General features: G+C 45.8%; 2 protein-coding genes across 6 annotated transcripts in view; both read right to left on the bottom strand.

Moving 5' to 3' along the window:
- Positions 1-7,295, bottom strand: part of LOC121598957 — a 30,546-nt gene extending 23,251 nt beyond the window's left edge. For 3 of the 4 annotated variants that reach the window (XM_041926344.1, XM_041926343.1, XM_041926340.1), the window contains exon 1: positions 417-731. The gene's annotated coding sequence lies outside the window, so the exon portion shown is untranslated. Of the gene's footprint in view, positions 1-416; positions 732-5,991 lie in introns of those variants that run through there. The other variant, XM_041926342.1, reaches the window with a different exon arrangement.
- A 3,416-nt stretch (positions 7,296-10,711) lies between these two features.
- Positions 10,712-14,111, bottom strand: LOC121599955 (ADP-ribosylation factor-binding protein GGA1). 2 transcript variants are annotated; one of them, XM_041928122.1, is made up of 6 exons: positions 13,955-14,111; positions 13,691-13,851; positions 13,435-13,572; positions 12,878-13,367; positions 12,484-12,546; positions 10,712-12,199 (listed from the first exon to the last, which is right to left on the bottom strand). In XM_041928122.1, the coding sequence occupies exons 1-6, from the start codon at positions 13,986-13,988 to the stop codon at positions 10,947-10,949; spliced, it is 2,139 nt and encodes a 712-aa protein (XP_041784056.1). In that variant the 5' UTR covers positions 13,989-14,111; the 3' UTR covers positions 10,712-10,946. The 2 variants fall into 2 exon arrangements, with proteins under 2 accessions (XP_041784056.1, XP_041784057.1); XM_041928123.1 differs by lacking the exon at positions 12,484-12,546.
- Positions 14,112-15,216: the final 1,105 nt, after the last annotated feature.

Here is a 15,216-nt window from a genome sequence, read left to right as displayed (position 1 = left end):
TTTTGGGGAAATGGAATGGAGTATTATAAAAACTGCTCTTTTTGTTCTATTTTAGAGTATCATTATGCACACAATTCAGGGCAGGGCGGTGGTACACTACCCTGCCCAAGATGCAGAACTTATTAACAGGACCACTGAAGCACACACTCGCTGAAGGAAGTACATGGGCTCCCCAAACCGTATGCCGATCACTCTCTACTAGACCAGAAACACACAGACGCTAATTGAGCGTAAAATTAGCTTGCTTCGCGCCAACACTAGCCACCCCGGGCAGAACTGACATTCAGTAAGAGGTAGAGTGTAGATACTCTCTATCCCGAGCACTGCTCAGTTGGATTTCACTCACTAACGGATTTTTGTTTTCACAAACTTCTTTTTTTGCATCGTATTTGCCGCAGCGCGCGCATTCAACTTACAATGAAACTAGCTCAGGAAGACGCAAGTTGTAAACCTGCTGAAGCTGTTATCCTTCCACAAAGGCTGCTGTATTTGGTGTTTCTTTCAAGGGCTAAGAGCCGCCACCACACGCCAATCGATCAAGCCACCGCCCGTCAGGCCCGAAATCAAATCCGTTCGCCTTTGCCGAATATTGATCAATGTCGGATATCGGATACCGCCGATCAGTGATGTGGAACACGGGCTTCGCAAGCGTCGGACACCAGTCGTGGATCAGAGTTTCGACGACGACGAACTGCGGCTCAACGCAGACAGACGGCAGACACGCGAATAACGCGCCAACGATTCAACGGCAACAGTTTTATACGAACGCGCTTTTTCGCCGGCCCGTCGGTCGTTTCTTGCACCAACACATGGGAGAGAGAAAAAAAAACCGTTGGCAACCGAAGCTACTGGCTGCGGGGCGCTCGTTACGCCGTCGTGCCTACACCCCTCCTGCGTTCTGCGTCATACTTGTATTTCCTCTTTCGCTTCTTTCAGGTACTTTGCCCCGTAGCCAAGCAAACGATGACGTCGAGCACGGTGTGCGAAAACAGGGTGGCCCCAAACACGGGGGAGATGATCGTAGAATTTTCTAGCGCAGCGCTTGGTCGGACCTCGTTTGCTTCAGTGGGCACTGGAAGCGTTGCTTTAATGTTCGTCAAAGAACGTTGTTGTTTTGGTACAATTTGTCTCATTGAACGGTAAGTTTAAGTAAAAAAAGTTTTAGTTAATTCACTGATTAATTATTTTATTTTAGGGCTCAAGATAATTAACTTCAATCTTCGACGACTCATTAGCATCGATTATGGGGTTGACGCGTGTTGAGAACGTCTCAGAAGCAATCTATAAAAAGTATCATCATTAAACTATACGCTTCAGTATAATGAACCAATGTTCTTAATACTTTTTTATCAGGTTCCTGCAGTCCCACCCTGTGAAGTGGCCGCAAAAACACGACCGTATACGAAGAAGTGTAAAGTGATCGTCCAACATTCCTACAGCCTGTGGCTGGCTGTGTGAGTAGCTACTGAGTGGGGGGAAAAAACAACATACGATACGACATGATGCAGGTTTTGGCATCATCATCGCCGAGTGCCGAGATAACCAGGGGTTGAAGAGTTTGAGGATTTTTCGCAACTCTAACACATTGCACCATTGCTACCGATAGAGTGACGACTTACTAGCTCCACTGCGTACTTTCCGGTCATGAGCTGCGCATACGTACTTCAACCTAACCGTATCAGTAGGTACGTTTCCGATGAACAGCGATCCGGTTCCGCAGAAGCTTTAAGATACCCAGGCATCTTATCTTATCACTTCCTCTTCGAAACGATACTTTACAAACGACTTGTTGTTGGTGTTATCAGGCGACATCAAAATTACCCCACCCGAAGCATTCGTAAATAGGGGGGAGGGAATGAATTGGCTGATGCAAGCCTCATTGACAAACTCACCCCCTAAGGGAACATCGTGTCTTATGTCAGTTGGTGTGTCCGGTCGACTGTTTATCGTTTTTCAGCACTGTAGGGCAATTCTTCGGTACACGTCGTACACTTACAGCAAACTCGTGCCTTGACTAAGCACACCCTTGAGTGTAGCTGTGCTGTGTAGCCTCCAGACCGAGCCTCCACGTCGCTGAAGTGTGTTTGGGGGGGCTCTCACGCCGTAAGTCGGACACGTCGCACCTTTTTCGCTACCGACGATTGCTGCAAAGCTCGGACGATGAAACACGATCGCGTGATGTTGATGATGATTGTACGGTTTACCTGTGCGGGGCCGCATACGGTCGTTAAAATCATACGATGAGTGACGTCACAACGCCATTCACCGTACTTGACCTACCGTGGCGCCAACATGTGTATAGGTATCGCCAACTCACGCCAACAAACCAGTCGGTGACGTGGAGGTACGCTCGATATCACCAATATAGAGAGCACGTGGCTCCTCTAGCCGGCAAATGCAACGTATCGATGATGCTTTCGATTGCGATAGTGCGTATTGTTTCTACTCGATCGTTGAGTGGAAGCTACCAAAACAAACTTTCTCGTTCGAACGCAGCACCCGGCAGCTCCGTTCCAGTATAGAAAGACTAGATTTGTTTTATTTTCTCTCCCTCTCCTTTCGCCATGATCGTTTGAAAAGATCGTTAAACACGATCGTACCGGTCCGATCGGCTCAAGCGCTTCGCCGATACGCACACTAACGTACACCGTTCGGGGGGTAGACACCATAACGTCGACCGATTCCGTTTCCGAAGACCGAATTTAGACGCATCGATGACCCGACAATGCTACCGAGATGGAATTCGCAGAAAAAATCGATGATCAAACACGGCAACATCCGATGTTTGGGAGAATATCCTCGCCCGCCAACGTAGCTTTTGCATCACCGGTGTGTTTTGTGAGCGTGAATCATGGCAGTAACGCGAGCGTCAACTCTGTTTTTACCCGGAGGAAGTATCGTACGATCAGTGTTTGCTTTAGCGTTGCAATGATTCGTCACACATTGCGCTGAGTCAATAGTCACCATGTACAGAAGGCTTTTGTTTTTACCTATACACCTGTAGTACCACCCACACGTACCGCTTACTCTCCACTGTGTTGTGGTCTGATAATGCCTTGTACCGAGTGAGTTGTTGTTTATAACTGACGCGATCAATCTTGTAAGGTCGCGTGTGACCTTGCCGCTGCACCTCGTGCTATGAAACGACACTTCCCCGCCGCACTTACGTACGTTATCCACGGGAGTAGCTGTTTACAATTACACGCCATTCGCTACATCTTGCCGGTGTAGCTGTTTATCTCGTAAAGCAGTGATGCGAATGTCTGTAAATCGGAAGGTAATGATACCGGTGCGTCGGTTGATTACGTGTCAGTCAATTACATTGCGCATTGGGAATGGCGAGTGAAATGATTGAAATTGAGTGAAATGATTAAAGTAAACAAATCATTTGATGTTTTGGCTGTAGTTTAGAAAGCAAACTGAGAATTACCTCTTTTATAAAAATAATGCTTACTCATTCGAGTGGTTCAAATGAAACTTGTTAATGAATTTCAATAGCTTTTCCTTTTTCGTTTCAGGTGACTAACTATCAACAGCACTGTATATGGGTTTCTGTAATATGAATCAGAGATCTTTTACACATTTACTAAGACAAAGAATGTAAATAAGAATATGCTCAGTTGAATTTAAGGTATAGAAAATATTGAGAAATTTCTATAGAGTTATATTCAATTTTTTTAATTGAAAAGCAGTTAACACTTACTACATGTAATTTTTGTGCCTAGAAATGAGAAGTATATCGCTTTTGAGCTTGCGCCTTTTTTAATCCTTAGTACTCTTGGTGGGTTTCTTAAAGTAATTCAGAGCCATGTGAAACAAGTACATAATTTTGTTTAATTTCAATATTTGATTGATGGGGTTTGTTTTGTATATTAAACGAGCATATCGGACGATATTATACTGAAGTCTTTTATTTTAGTAAAAACTCTATAGAAAATATACTCTATAAAATCCTTACTCTATGAAAGTTACTGTTATCACGGAGGAGTTAACGCTGTATTGACAGTATCAATGCTTGATTCATGACTGATTATTTAACTGCATTACAACTTCTATCAAAACTTTAACTTATAAAGCCGCTAAACGCAATAACTGCACTGTACAATAGTTGTGCATTATTAATTGCATATTGTACAATTATTAAGGAATTAGAATCTTGTCCTTTTTTAATAAAATTATATTTGTATAATTAATGAAGTTGATCAATCAAAACCACCCAAGTTTTATAGGTGACTCTAAAACGTGATATTGATTAAAAGTGAATATTCCAGTATTAGTGATGTTTTTTTCCAAATCATCTAAATTATTACAATCAACATTTACCAGCAACAAATCACATCCAATGAAGGTATCGAAACCAAACTTAACAGCGTAACTAGAAGCTTTCTCGAAGTTTCTACCGATGGTAGTATGTAGTATGTTCCACTCAAATCTGTTCACGCAAATAAAGCTACAAGAAATAGAAAACTTAGTTGCGAAAGTACAAATGTAGCGCAATAAGCGAAACCATTTTGTTGAACATTCAATTGATCGCAATGTCACGTTTTTATCCACTAACTGCGTATGTCAATGATGAAAACAACAGACAAATTCTAACTACCAGCCCGATCAATCCGGCGCCATTTGCATGTCCCTAGAAGGGCTTGCATTTGATTGAGTGATTGGCATAATCATAGCGCATGCAATAAGCGATCAACATCCCGGGGGGTGTGTCTACGTGCTGATCGTAGGTCATGCACACGGCGTAAATGCTTGAAGCAAACAACATCATGCAATAGTGCATACGTACGCAGTAACTCCCATCCGTCACACTTTGACCCATAGCCGCGGTGGACAGCTTCTCGAATTACCCGACGGTGTCTACATCTCCGCCAACCAAGAGCGGGCGCCATTAATCGCGCGCGCGCGCGTATGTGTGCTTGTGTGTTTTTCTGTACCAATTATGACTCTATTAATTTAGCGCATCGAACAAACGATACATTGCTAGTAGGAGGGGATGAATGCATCGCTCACTGGACACGCGTAGGTGTTATGCATTTAATTGCCCTCGCCATCTTGTGGTGCTGTGTGTCTTCGGTGCTCGGAAGAAACAAGCGCACCACGAAGAAGCAGGAACACATTAGAGCTTTCTCGCGATCGCGATCCCTGGGATGTCGATTGATGGACGCAATTAATGCAAATCGCTTTCCATGCCCCGCCGCACGGTTTGTCCCCCGGTCGTACTGCATCGGGTCGATTATTTCAAGCGGCTCTTTTAAACACATTTTGACGGCAATTCTTTTTGCTGCTGCTGCCGCCGCTAAGCTTGGTCAGCTCTTCATCCGCCTTCGGATTTGTTTTCTTTTACTTTTTTGCGTAGGTATAAATGAATGGAAAATCTATCGGTGTAAATCCTTGCCTGTGTTGGCTTCGCTAATATCGCCGGGAAATATTATTTGTCATTTGTGTCGCTAGCACCACAGGACATCGCTCATAGATTATGAATGCCATACGTGAACGAGCGTTAATGATGAAAATATTATTCCTATAAAGTCGGCAAACAAAATGAATGAATAGAACGCACTAGGTGGTTGATACTAATTGAATGTTCCCCTCAGTGCCGACAGCGACGTTCAGGGATTGGTGCGTGGTGACAAATTGACGTAATTATATAATAATATGCGAAAGACGTTAAATGTTTATGTTTTTAACTCCGACTTTATCATTGAAATGCGGTGTAGGATGATATGATGTACCATTTCTATGCAATGCGATGCCGATCGTAATGAATAGAGCAATTAAACTAATGTACAGTTTTATTTGCCATGAGTCAATATTGCTTCAAACGTGATTGATTTGAATGATTTGCTAATCGCTGATCGCTGTTTATATTTTGATGCACAAGGACACCATTCCCGCATTCTTGGCATACTTTCGCAAAAGCTCGCGCGTGATCATGTTCTCTATCTTTCTAGCAAAATATACAACACCTTCGCATGTAACTTAACTCACCTCGCAATTCGCTTGATGATCAATTTGGTAAGACACGATCACTTGCACGCTTAACCTAACACCAGCAACTTACTTCACTTGTCACGCAAAACGGCACTATCGCAAAGTGTAACTCAATATCATACGCGACACGCTCGAACACGCACGACCCCACGGCAAAACGGCACGGAATTCCACTGCTTGGAATTTTATCGATTTCGATCGAGTTAAGCAGAAGTAACAAAAAAAACAACACAATCTGCATTTAAAGTATGCAGTAGAGCAATTCAACCATTCAACCAGTAGACGGGGAGGTTTTAAATTATCTTTTACCACTGGGTAACTTGACACACTTCCAGCTTAGCTTATCGCACGATGAGGTGGTGCTTTTCTGTGCAGGATGTTGCCATTAGCTTCTAACGAATTGCTTGCACTTCTAATTTAGTTCCCGGAATGAGGGTCGTTTTCTGTCAGGTAGTACACTTTATTTATCCTTTGGTTATCGGTTAACTGGATGCACTTTCTTTTCTTCACAAAATATTTTTTATCCCCCGCCACTGCCCGCCAGTATAACGTTAGTCAATATTTATTCGGCTGATTTCTGGTGCCCCCGGGAGCACCACGATCAATGTTCGGACCGCAGCTCGATCAAACTGCACAGGTTGATTTTATGCTTGCGTTTGACCAGTTTCGTTTCGTTTTTTCTTCCTTCATGCCAATAAAATTAAACCTCCACGGATGCTTACTTCACACCTCGTTAAGCGTGCTTTTTTTTCTTATCTCACACTGCACGGAAGGAAGGTCGTTTGCTGGGCGCTTCCCTGTAAAATCACACTCGGATCGGAAATTTGATTGCGCCACCGATAAAACCCCCCGAGATCACACCGTGCGAAGGGCTGGTGGGGGAGAAAGCTCTGCACCAACCTGGGCAAACCTCAAACGAATCAACCACTTTACCGGGAGCGCACTGCACCAAAGGCAGAATTTATTATCTTTTCAATTAAATCAATCGCTTGATTGCATTATTATAGGCTGTGCACCTTAACGTGGCACCCCGGCGGGAAGCACTGCTGCACAAGATTGCGGACACGGCCGGCATTAACTTTAACGTTCACTGACACTTGCACATCGAATTCTCACGAAAAATGCTCGTTTTTATAATCACGTTGTTCTTTAGCAAGTGTGGGCTTGCGATTAATTTCGTTTCGGTTGCTTCTGCAAAAAAAAATCCGCAATTTTTCGTTGTGATCTTGCGAGCCGCGATTGCTTCCTTTTTTTTTAAGTAGCGACGAACGCCAGAATCGATCCGCACAGGAGGACAGCCGTTAGCGGTTTGAACCGGGCGATGAAATCTTTCAACCGGTCGACCCCGCGTACCACCGAGTGCCGTATCTGGGTGTATACGACACACGCGCATGTCCAGGCTGCGGATGCAGAATAGGTGCGATGCGACCGTGTGACGTCGCGTGAAGGGAGTCTGTTGCATACGGTTTGTGTACGCGAAAGGGAATGGGGCGAACTGAATTGATGTTTTAACCAGCTACACGAGGGAAATTTATGGTTTTTAAGCGGCATTTTTTATGCTTTTTTATCGAAAAATGGCAGAAGTGTTTAAGTTCAGTAAGAAATAATATGTTAAGTGTGAATAGTTATTGAAGTAGCTGATGCTAATTATGAGAAGGTAATATTCTGAAAAGACTTTTGGCTGGAAGCCGTTTTTCTTTCCTTCTTTCTTTGATTGAGCTGGTCTAAAAAAGACTTGGTTATATCACATTTTACAAGTTTTGTACTTAACTGCAATAGAGTTATAGTCTTAACCACAGATACGACGAGGACGGTCTGGATGGGAATCGGGTCACATCCTGTCTTATGGGGGCGGTGTATATAACAATTAGAGCATTGCGCTACTCATAAACGGGCTCGTTAAATATGAATAAATGTTCAACCAATCAGAATGCGACTGAAGATATCATCCCTGTGGATTGTATTGAAATCTTTTAATATTTTAGTATTCAAAGCTTTTTCAAACTGGAATCAGATAATGTCATTCGTATTATTTTAAATCCAATTAAAATTTACCAAATAGCACAGTTCAATGTCTGATCCATTTTAACTCGTAACTCTTAAAAAGCGAGACATTCGATCCTGTCTGCATGCCCACGATTGCTCGATCACCTCGTGGCAATCGTGGCGATGCTGCTGATGTAGTTGTGGCGCGCCCCATTGAAGATTGACGATCGTTCGTTCGATGCACTTCTTGGCGATGTGGAGCGTAAAGCGCCTTTCGATTATGATTTGATGGCTGCATAAAAGGCCCTTCGGAGGCCGCGGTCCCATCGTCCAGGAAGTTATCAGCGGGCCTTATGCACAAGAGCTCGTAAAACAGCTTAATTGGTTGTTAAAACACAGTGTTGTACGTACGTTCGCTTTTTTGCCCCCCTTTTCGAAACACACACTTGTAGAACGAGCTTGTACATGGGAGGGGGGAAGTATGGTGACGATCTTCTAAGGTGATTTCTTCGCGAGGGATTAGCTTCAGCGCTTCGGCGATGTGTTCGATGTGCGAGATATGTTGAACATCTTTATGAGGGAGACCAGGCCTGAGAGACGCGGTCTGGTACGATTGAGTGATAAAACCTACTTCCCTTCCCCCTTTCTGGTCTGGTGCTAACCTTTAAGATCCAATTTTCTAGTAAGGCTGGCAACATTGGAGTGTGGTGATTTGAGCGAAACAAAAACACAGGAAAGAGGTGGGAAGAAATTAAATTATTGACCCAACGATGGGGCCAGCTTGACGGCGAGCAGTTGAGCATGTAGATGATTTTACTAGTTTACGACTGTTTTGGAAAACTGGAACAAGGATTATAAGGCGAACAAGAGAGCGAGAGGAGGATCGCTTGAGGCCAGTGACTACAAGCGTGATTTGGAGTTGATCGACATATTCCCAATGCTAGTCGCTGGTTGCACTTTTACTGAGCTGAAGATGAGAAGTACAATAAAGATGTCTAGGAGAATCGTGGAATCGTTTGAGATGTAACATTGTGGCTTATAATTCCCACACTGAGGGATTGCAAACTTTATTGCAGTTTTATGTCCTATCTCGACGTTATGCAAGCGTGCCAGATGTACTTCTGGCTCCTTCGAAAGTCATGAGTTACCCTCATGCATTAAGCAAATATGTATCATACTAGTGAGCATTAAACATTTGAACTTAATTGAACTAGATCGGAAGGCTGATCAAGATCTGCATGGTGTGACTGTCAATATTGTTTCTTTGAAGGCATATGCCTTTCAAATAAACAACAACCACCATTCTAGACGCTACACAAACCCCAACACCACCCTCAGTCAGTTAGTCAATAAAGTAATCAACTTATAACTCTTCCCGCCACGCGTTGGAAGTACTTTGCCGTTGTCCCTCAGATCCGATCCATCCAATTGATTCCAGCCAAGTTTTTGCTGACACAGGTCTTCCAACTACCCGCCCGGCATGTGCAAACAAGAAGATGCCCAAGAAAGTGTGGAGGAAAAGTGTTTCGTATAAAAAAAAAACATAGCCCTCGTGTTGCTACACGCCGCCCACCATGTCTGGCCACACATTGTCCGACACCAACGGAAGCTGTGTATAAAACAAAAAAAACAATCTCAGTGTGTACAAACAAAAAGAAAACATTCCTACAGTCCCAGGCCGTACGGGACAGTGCATGCAGGAGGACAGTCTGTTGAAATCTCAATTAACCATGGCAAAAGGAAAGTGAAGTGGTTAGCACACAGCTTCCACGCACCGGACGCCACCAGGTTCACGCGGGCTGATTTGCGCTGCCCTTTTTGTGGAGTCAGTCAGGTGACAAGTTGGACAGATTTCGTCTTCACACGAGGCGGCTAATTGATATGCAAGGTGTCTTCGTTCGTTCGGTCGTTTTTTTTACTGCGGCTAGAGTTCACAGTTATCACACTGTCCCTTCGCTCGCCTGCAACACGTGGTAGGACAGGGCCCATCGGACTGTCAATCGGGCTGCGCTCATTTGCGCGAAGCAATGGCGCAAAGCAGCCTTTTACATTTGACAAGCACTTTTCTCAGGGATTTTAATTGACACGCAGCGTAATATGGGCACGGATTGACGTGCGCTGCTTGATTAATGAGCCTGTGGGTAATAGTAGGAATAGTTTGATAAGAGTAAATTCAGAATGATCGTGAAGCTGCCTCAAAACAACGCGAACGCTGTGCTGGAAGCCGTTGCTAAGCAACAGTCACGCTTCCAACGGAACCACGGTCACTTTGCAATCACTCTATTGGGTTGAAGCAAAAGTAACATGCAATTGTGCAATTTTTCAGTTTACATAAGCATCTCAGGCACTTTTTATGAGCCGAATCGAGGCATTTTGTATGAGCATTTATTAATGTACGAATCATTGCCAATGTGTGAACATCATAGTCGCGCCATAATACTTGAAGCGCGACCAGCTCACTTTGTGTCCAAGTATCAGTTAACAAGCGCCTCCAAAATAACGTTTAAATTCGTTTTATTTTTGCTCCAACTCGCCGACATTCGATTATCGTTGCCGGTTTGATGTTTTTTGCTCACGGCAGTTTACTCACGAGAAGAGCGCCCAGGCTATAAACACGAAATCGATAACGACGCCCTTGTCTACCCGGTTCCTTCTTTGCAGTTGCAGTAAGTTTTAATTGGATTTCTTTCCCCAAAACGCACGAGAAAAAACACATTCCATCCAATTTGCCTTTAACTGACTTCAATATAGATATACTTTTCTTTTATTAATGCTTATTATGTCCGCCTATTATTGACTTCGTCCGTGTCTTGCGTCCTTGATGCCGCGCGCGAGATTTAAACTAAGCTGCCCAGCTTTCAAGCAAACGTTTAAACTGTTTCTGCTTAAGTAGGGAGTCCCGACCGCCCTAGCGTATGTTGCGTAATCTCGTAATCACAGAAGGTTGCCTTATCTGCTGGCACGCTTCAATCCCGCACCGACGGTACCGCCTGCATGACGATCGACTCCTTGATCGGGTCCGGATCGTCGCCCACCAGGTACGTTAGGATGCAGGTCAGATCGACGGGCTCGCCGGTCGGATTCGCGAGCAGCAGCACCTGCGTAATGCCGTCGGCCGGTGGCCGGAACGGTTTCGTACCCGGCAGGCTGCTGGCGGACGGTGGCAGCAGCCGCAGCTTGCACGGTTTCCGCACGCTCGCGTCAAACTGAAAGCTGGGAATGCTGGTGCGGCCCTGATTGATCGTCGAGATGACGATCACCGTCACGTCCGGTCGGGGATGGTCCGCCGCAAAGTTAAGCGTAATCTGCAGGCCCTCCTTATCGTCCAGCACGGTGCGGGACGGTTCCCGGCTCGGCTGAATGCAGTCCAGATCGATCACAATGTCTGCCAGCGCTTTCAGTTCCGGTTTGCTGCTGGGCACCGCTTCCGTTGGTGTTGGTGCCGGTTGCTCTACTTTGGTAGGAAGGGCAGAGGAAGTTGTCGCCGGTGCGGCCAGGATTGGATCGTCCTCTTCCGATCCAGCCGATCCGGTCGGTTCGGGGTTTGTGGCGGCAACAGCAGTAGTAGTAGTAGTAGTAGCAGTTGGTGACTCTTCGGGCGGTACCGCTCCGGAGAGAAGCGTCGCCTTCATACCGCTAATGATGGAATCGAGCTCGGGAATGGATTTGCTAGACGCACCGGCTACCGAACCGTTCTGAGCCGGTACTTTCGACGGTGCCGGCCTGCCTACCGCCGCTCCCAGCACTGGTGAGGGGGAAGCATTGGTCCTGTTTTTAATGCTACTGAGAATGGAATTCAATTCCAGCAGATTATCTTTGGGTTTGGTTTCGTTCGGCTTCATCCCATTCAGCCCGCTGTACGTGGTTGCAGCGCTTTGGTTGGCCGCAGCTTCCGGAAGCAGTATATCGTTCCCGACCGTTCCTCCATTGCCATGCGCGGTCGACGAAAATATGTCACTCAGATCGTCATAGTTGGAGCGGTTGGAGGTAGCTGTCTCTTTGCCGCCACTGCCCGGCACCTCGCCGGCCACATCGAACAGCGTGTCCAGTGGATCCGAACCGGTAATGTTGGGAGTGTAGCTCATGGTGGGGAGTAGTGGTGCGGTCGTTTCGACGGGATGGGACAGAGTGGCCCGTTCTGCCGGCTGCTGGTTCAGTACCTTCACACGATACTTGTCTAGCGCTTGCGTCAGTGCATCGTTCACTTCAAATATTTTCTCTAAAAAAAAAATTGGAATAAAAAATGTGAAAGTGAGTGAACGGTTACGTGTAAGTGAAGTTTCAAAGGTCGAACAGTGAAGTAACTAATTAGAAAGTAAGTAGAAAACAAGAAAATAACAAATAAAAACAGCCTAAAATGAAAACAAACACATTCCGTAACTTGCACCCAAAAGGAAAGTGACTAGAGAAAATGCATCCAAAACAAAAGAAGAGAGAGAGAGAAAGAGGCAAATACATAAGAAGCAAGAAAGGGAAAGTCATTGTACAAGTGTCATTACTAACCAAATTCGCTAGCTAAACTCCAGAATTTGCCTACATTCTTGCATCCGCTCTCAAGAGACTGAACTGTGTGAGGGGGTGATTCATTACGGTTAAAGGTGAATAGTGTGGCCAGGGCGATGTTGATGGTGTTCAGGACGACGATTGGATTGTGGAATGAAATGGGAAAAATGGAAAGCGCAAGGCAGAGCGCAATGAGAGGTGTGTAAAAGTAGAGAAAGACAGAGAAGATGGAGTTAGCAAAACGGTTCCGTACGAAAGTAATTGAACGAAAAATGGTTAAATTTGCTTTCTTTTTTAAACAACGAATGTTAGCAAAAGTGCACACGGGAATAATGGGACACAGACACAGAGAGAGAGAGAGCGAGGATGATAAAAAGAGAGAGAGAAATTTTACCGAGCATTTCTTCGCTATGCTGCGTTTCCTCCGCCAGCCGCACGATCGTGGGATGGGCACTTTCGCACGATTCGTAAATTTCGCTCAGCACCGCCAGCCCGTCGTCGGACGTTTCGCCCGCCCGGTACTGGTCGAGCATTTCGGCCAGCAGCTTCGTATTTTCCGCCACCTTCTGCAGCTCCGCCAGCCGGCGGCTCTTCATCTGCGTGCGGCGCTCCTCGTCCCGGTACAGGTTCTGTATCAGCAGGTTCGCCTTTTCGAAGTTTTCCGGCTTGCCGCTCGCGATCAGCTGCTTCAGCTTCTGCTGCTCCTTGTCCAGCATCTGGCCGCCGCGCTCGTCCAGGTGGCGGGCCGGCGGCCCACGGATGATCACGTTCTGCTGCGACCGGTGCTGGATCCCTTGCGTGGCGAGCAGATTGTACGCTTCCTGTATTTTATCGCAATCGCACGGATCGTACTTGTTCGTCCAGGTAAGCAGAATGTTTAGAATCTACAAAAGGGGTAAGCATCTAGCATTAATGACCCATTCAAGGGGACATTATTTGAGCGGCACTTACACGCTCGGACACTTCGCGCGGTGTCTGGTCGCCGTTGTACTTCTTCGAAACCATCTTGATCAGCTCGTTCAGAAACCGGAACTTGTTGATCTCCGACCGGAACTCGCGCCCCAACGATTCCATACATTCTTCCAGCGCCTTCGGTGGGAGGAGCGGCAGCGTAAGGGAAGAATAAAAGGTAAACATATTGTTGATTACATGGTTCAGCTTATCACAAAAGACACACACACACACACACGCGCGCGCACACACTCACCTCGAGGGCAAGCAGCGATTCCTTCGTGTTGGTCGACTGTATCCGGCTGACGAGCAGCTCGCGGGCGATGGACATCTTCGACGGGTCCTTCTTCAGCGTCAGACAGAACTGATCGATTGCCGACACGTCCAAATCATGATTGTTCGGATGGACGGCTTTTCCTGCACGGTCAACAAAACAAAAACAACAACAAGGAAAACAGAAAGAAAAGCACAATAGATTATTGGCCGAAGCCGGATCACACATTTCTTCAACAATACTCACGCAAATAGCCATCGAGAACCGTCCGCACGTCCATATTCTGGTGGCCCGAACGATAGGGGGAAAAACAACGGAAGCCCAAAACCACACACTGCAAACTCCGCGAGCTATTCTTCACTGTGTGTGACTTTTTTTTTTCTTGCAGCCGCTGCAATTTTTTCTTCCTTTTCTCGCTCCTTCGGGCACCCGTCACGTATCGGCGAAATGTATCGGGGCCGTGTGTCTGTTCTTAGTGCGCAGCCTAGCGAACCGGTGCGCCTTTGTTTGGCTGCTCTAGGAACGGTGGATAGACGTGCCGATTGAGCGGAGCGCTACAGAGGGGTATAAACGGAGCGTAATCTAGCCGAAATGTCAATGGGGGAAATTGGTTTGTTTTGTTTTGGCCGGAGTGCGTTTAGTGGGATTTTGGGAAACGGCTCCAAATTACACAAAAAGCGGTTTCTTGCTCAATTTACACCAAATTACACCAAAAAAAAAATCAATTTACTCACCAATCAAGGGAAGAACGCCCTCGAGGCGTTGAGTGTTATTTATGGCGTACGAATGGGTAAAGAAAACCCGTGGACCATTTATCGAATGGCGCAAGTCCTTCGCGGGCATGGATTGAATATTAACACAAATATTCAATTTATTATTTCTGTAATTCTAATATCAACGGCAGATATTACGGCCCGATACGCTCTTCTAGAGGAGTTTTCCAATAATACTGTGCCGTAGAAGCATGTGTGCTTTAGCAGCACGCGTTCCATTTCCTCTGCCACGATCGCTCGATCGCACACGATCATCGTGTCTCTGATGGGTCGGCTGGAGCAGAATGAAGAAAACGTCTGCGTAGGGCGAAATCAAAAAGGCACTTAATTTTCGTACCATCTCCGCGTATCGCTGTTGCCAAATCTCGTATTTTGCTTGTTTCAAGTTGTTTTGTATCCTCTTGCTTCCAGCCGTATGCTTCATCCCTTTATGCTGTGGTGAATGGCCCCACGTACACCACCAGGGAAACCCGTTCTTAAACCTTTTTTTTTTTAATGTTGCATACTACAACATGATATGCAAGAACGTTGACTCACACACACACATATTGTGTGCGGAGGGACATAAATTAGCAACCGATTAGCATGATTATGACAAATTGACATTAAAAACGGCGCATTTCGTTCGAACAACCCCAAGGGGAAGAATGCATCCGATGCTGTCCTAAAAGGATGCATCAATAATGTTCTGGTAAGATAGGCGGGGAGGATGGCACAAGAAAGCATGGGTTCAGG

This window comes from Anopheles merus, chromosome 3L (assembly GCF_017562075.2).
Source record: "Anopheles merus strain MAF chromosome 3L, AmerM5.1, whole genome shotgun sequence".
Lineage (NCBI taxonomy): Eukaryota > Metazoa > Arthropoda > Insecta > Diptera > Culicidae > Anopheles > Anopheles merus.
Note: the sequence above shows the minus strand (reverse complement) of the source record. Positions and strands in the feature narration are given on the sequence as shown.

Excerpts from the sequence above, each read along its gene's own strand:
- LOC121599955 (XM_041928122.1), bottom strand. The coding sequence starts at position 13,988 with ATGGACGTGCGGACGGTTCTCGATGGCTATTTGC. Across the intron at positions 13,852-13,954 it reads GGTTCTCGATGGCTATTTGC|GAAAAGCCGTCCATCCGAAC; the intron begins GTGAGTATTGTT and ends TTGACCGTGCAG. Across the intron at positions 13,368-13,434 it reads CGCGCGAAGTGTCCGAGCGT|ATTCTAAACATTCTGCTTAC; the intron begins GTAAGTGCCGCT and ends CCCCTTTTGTAG.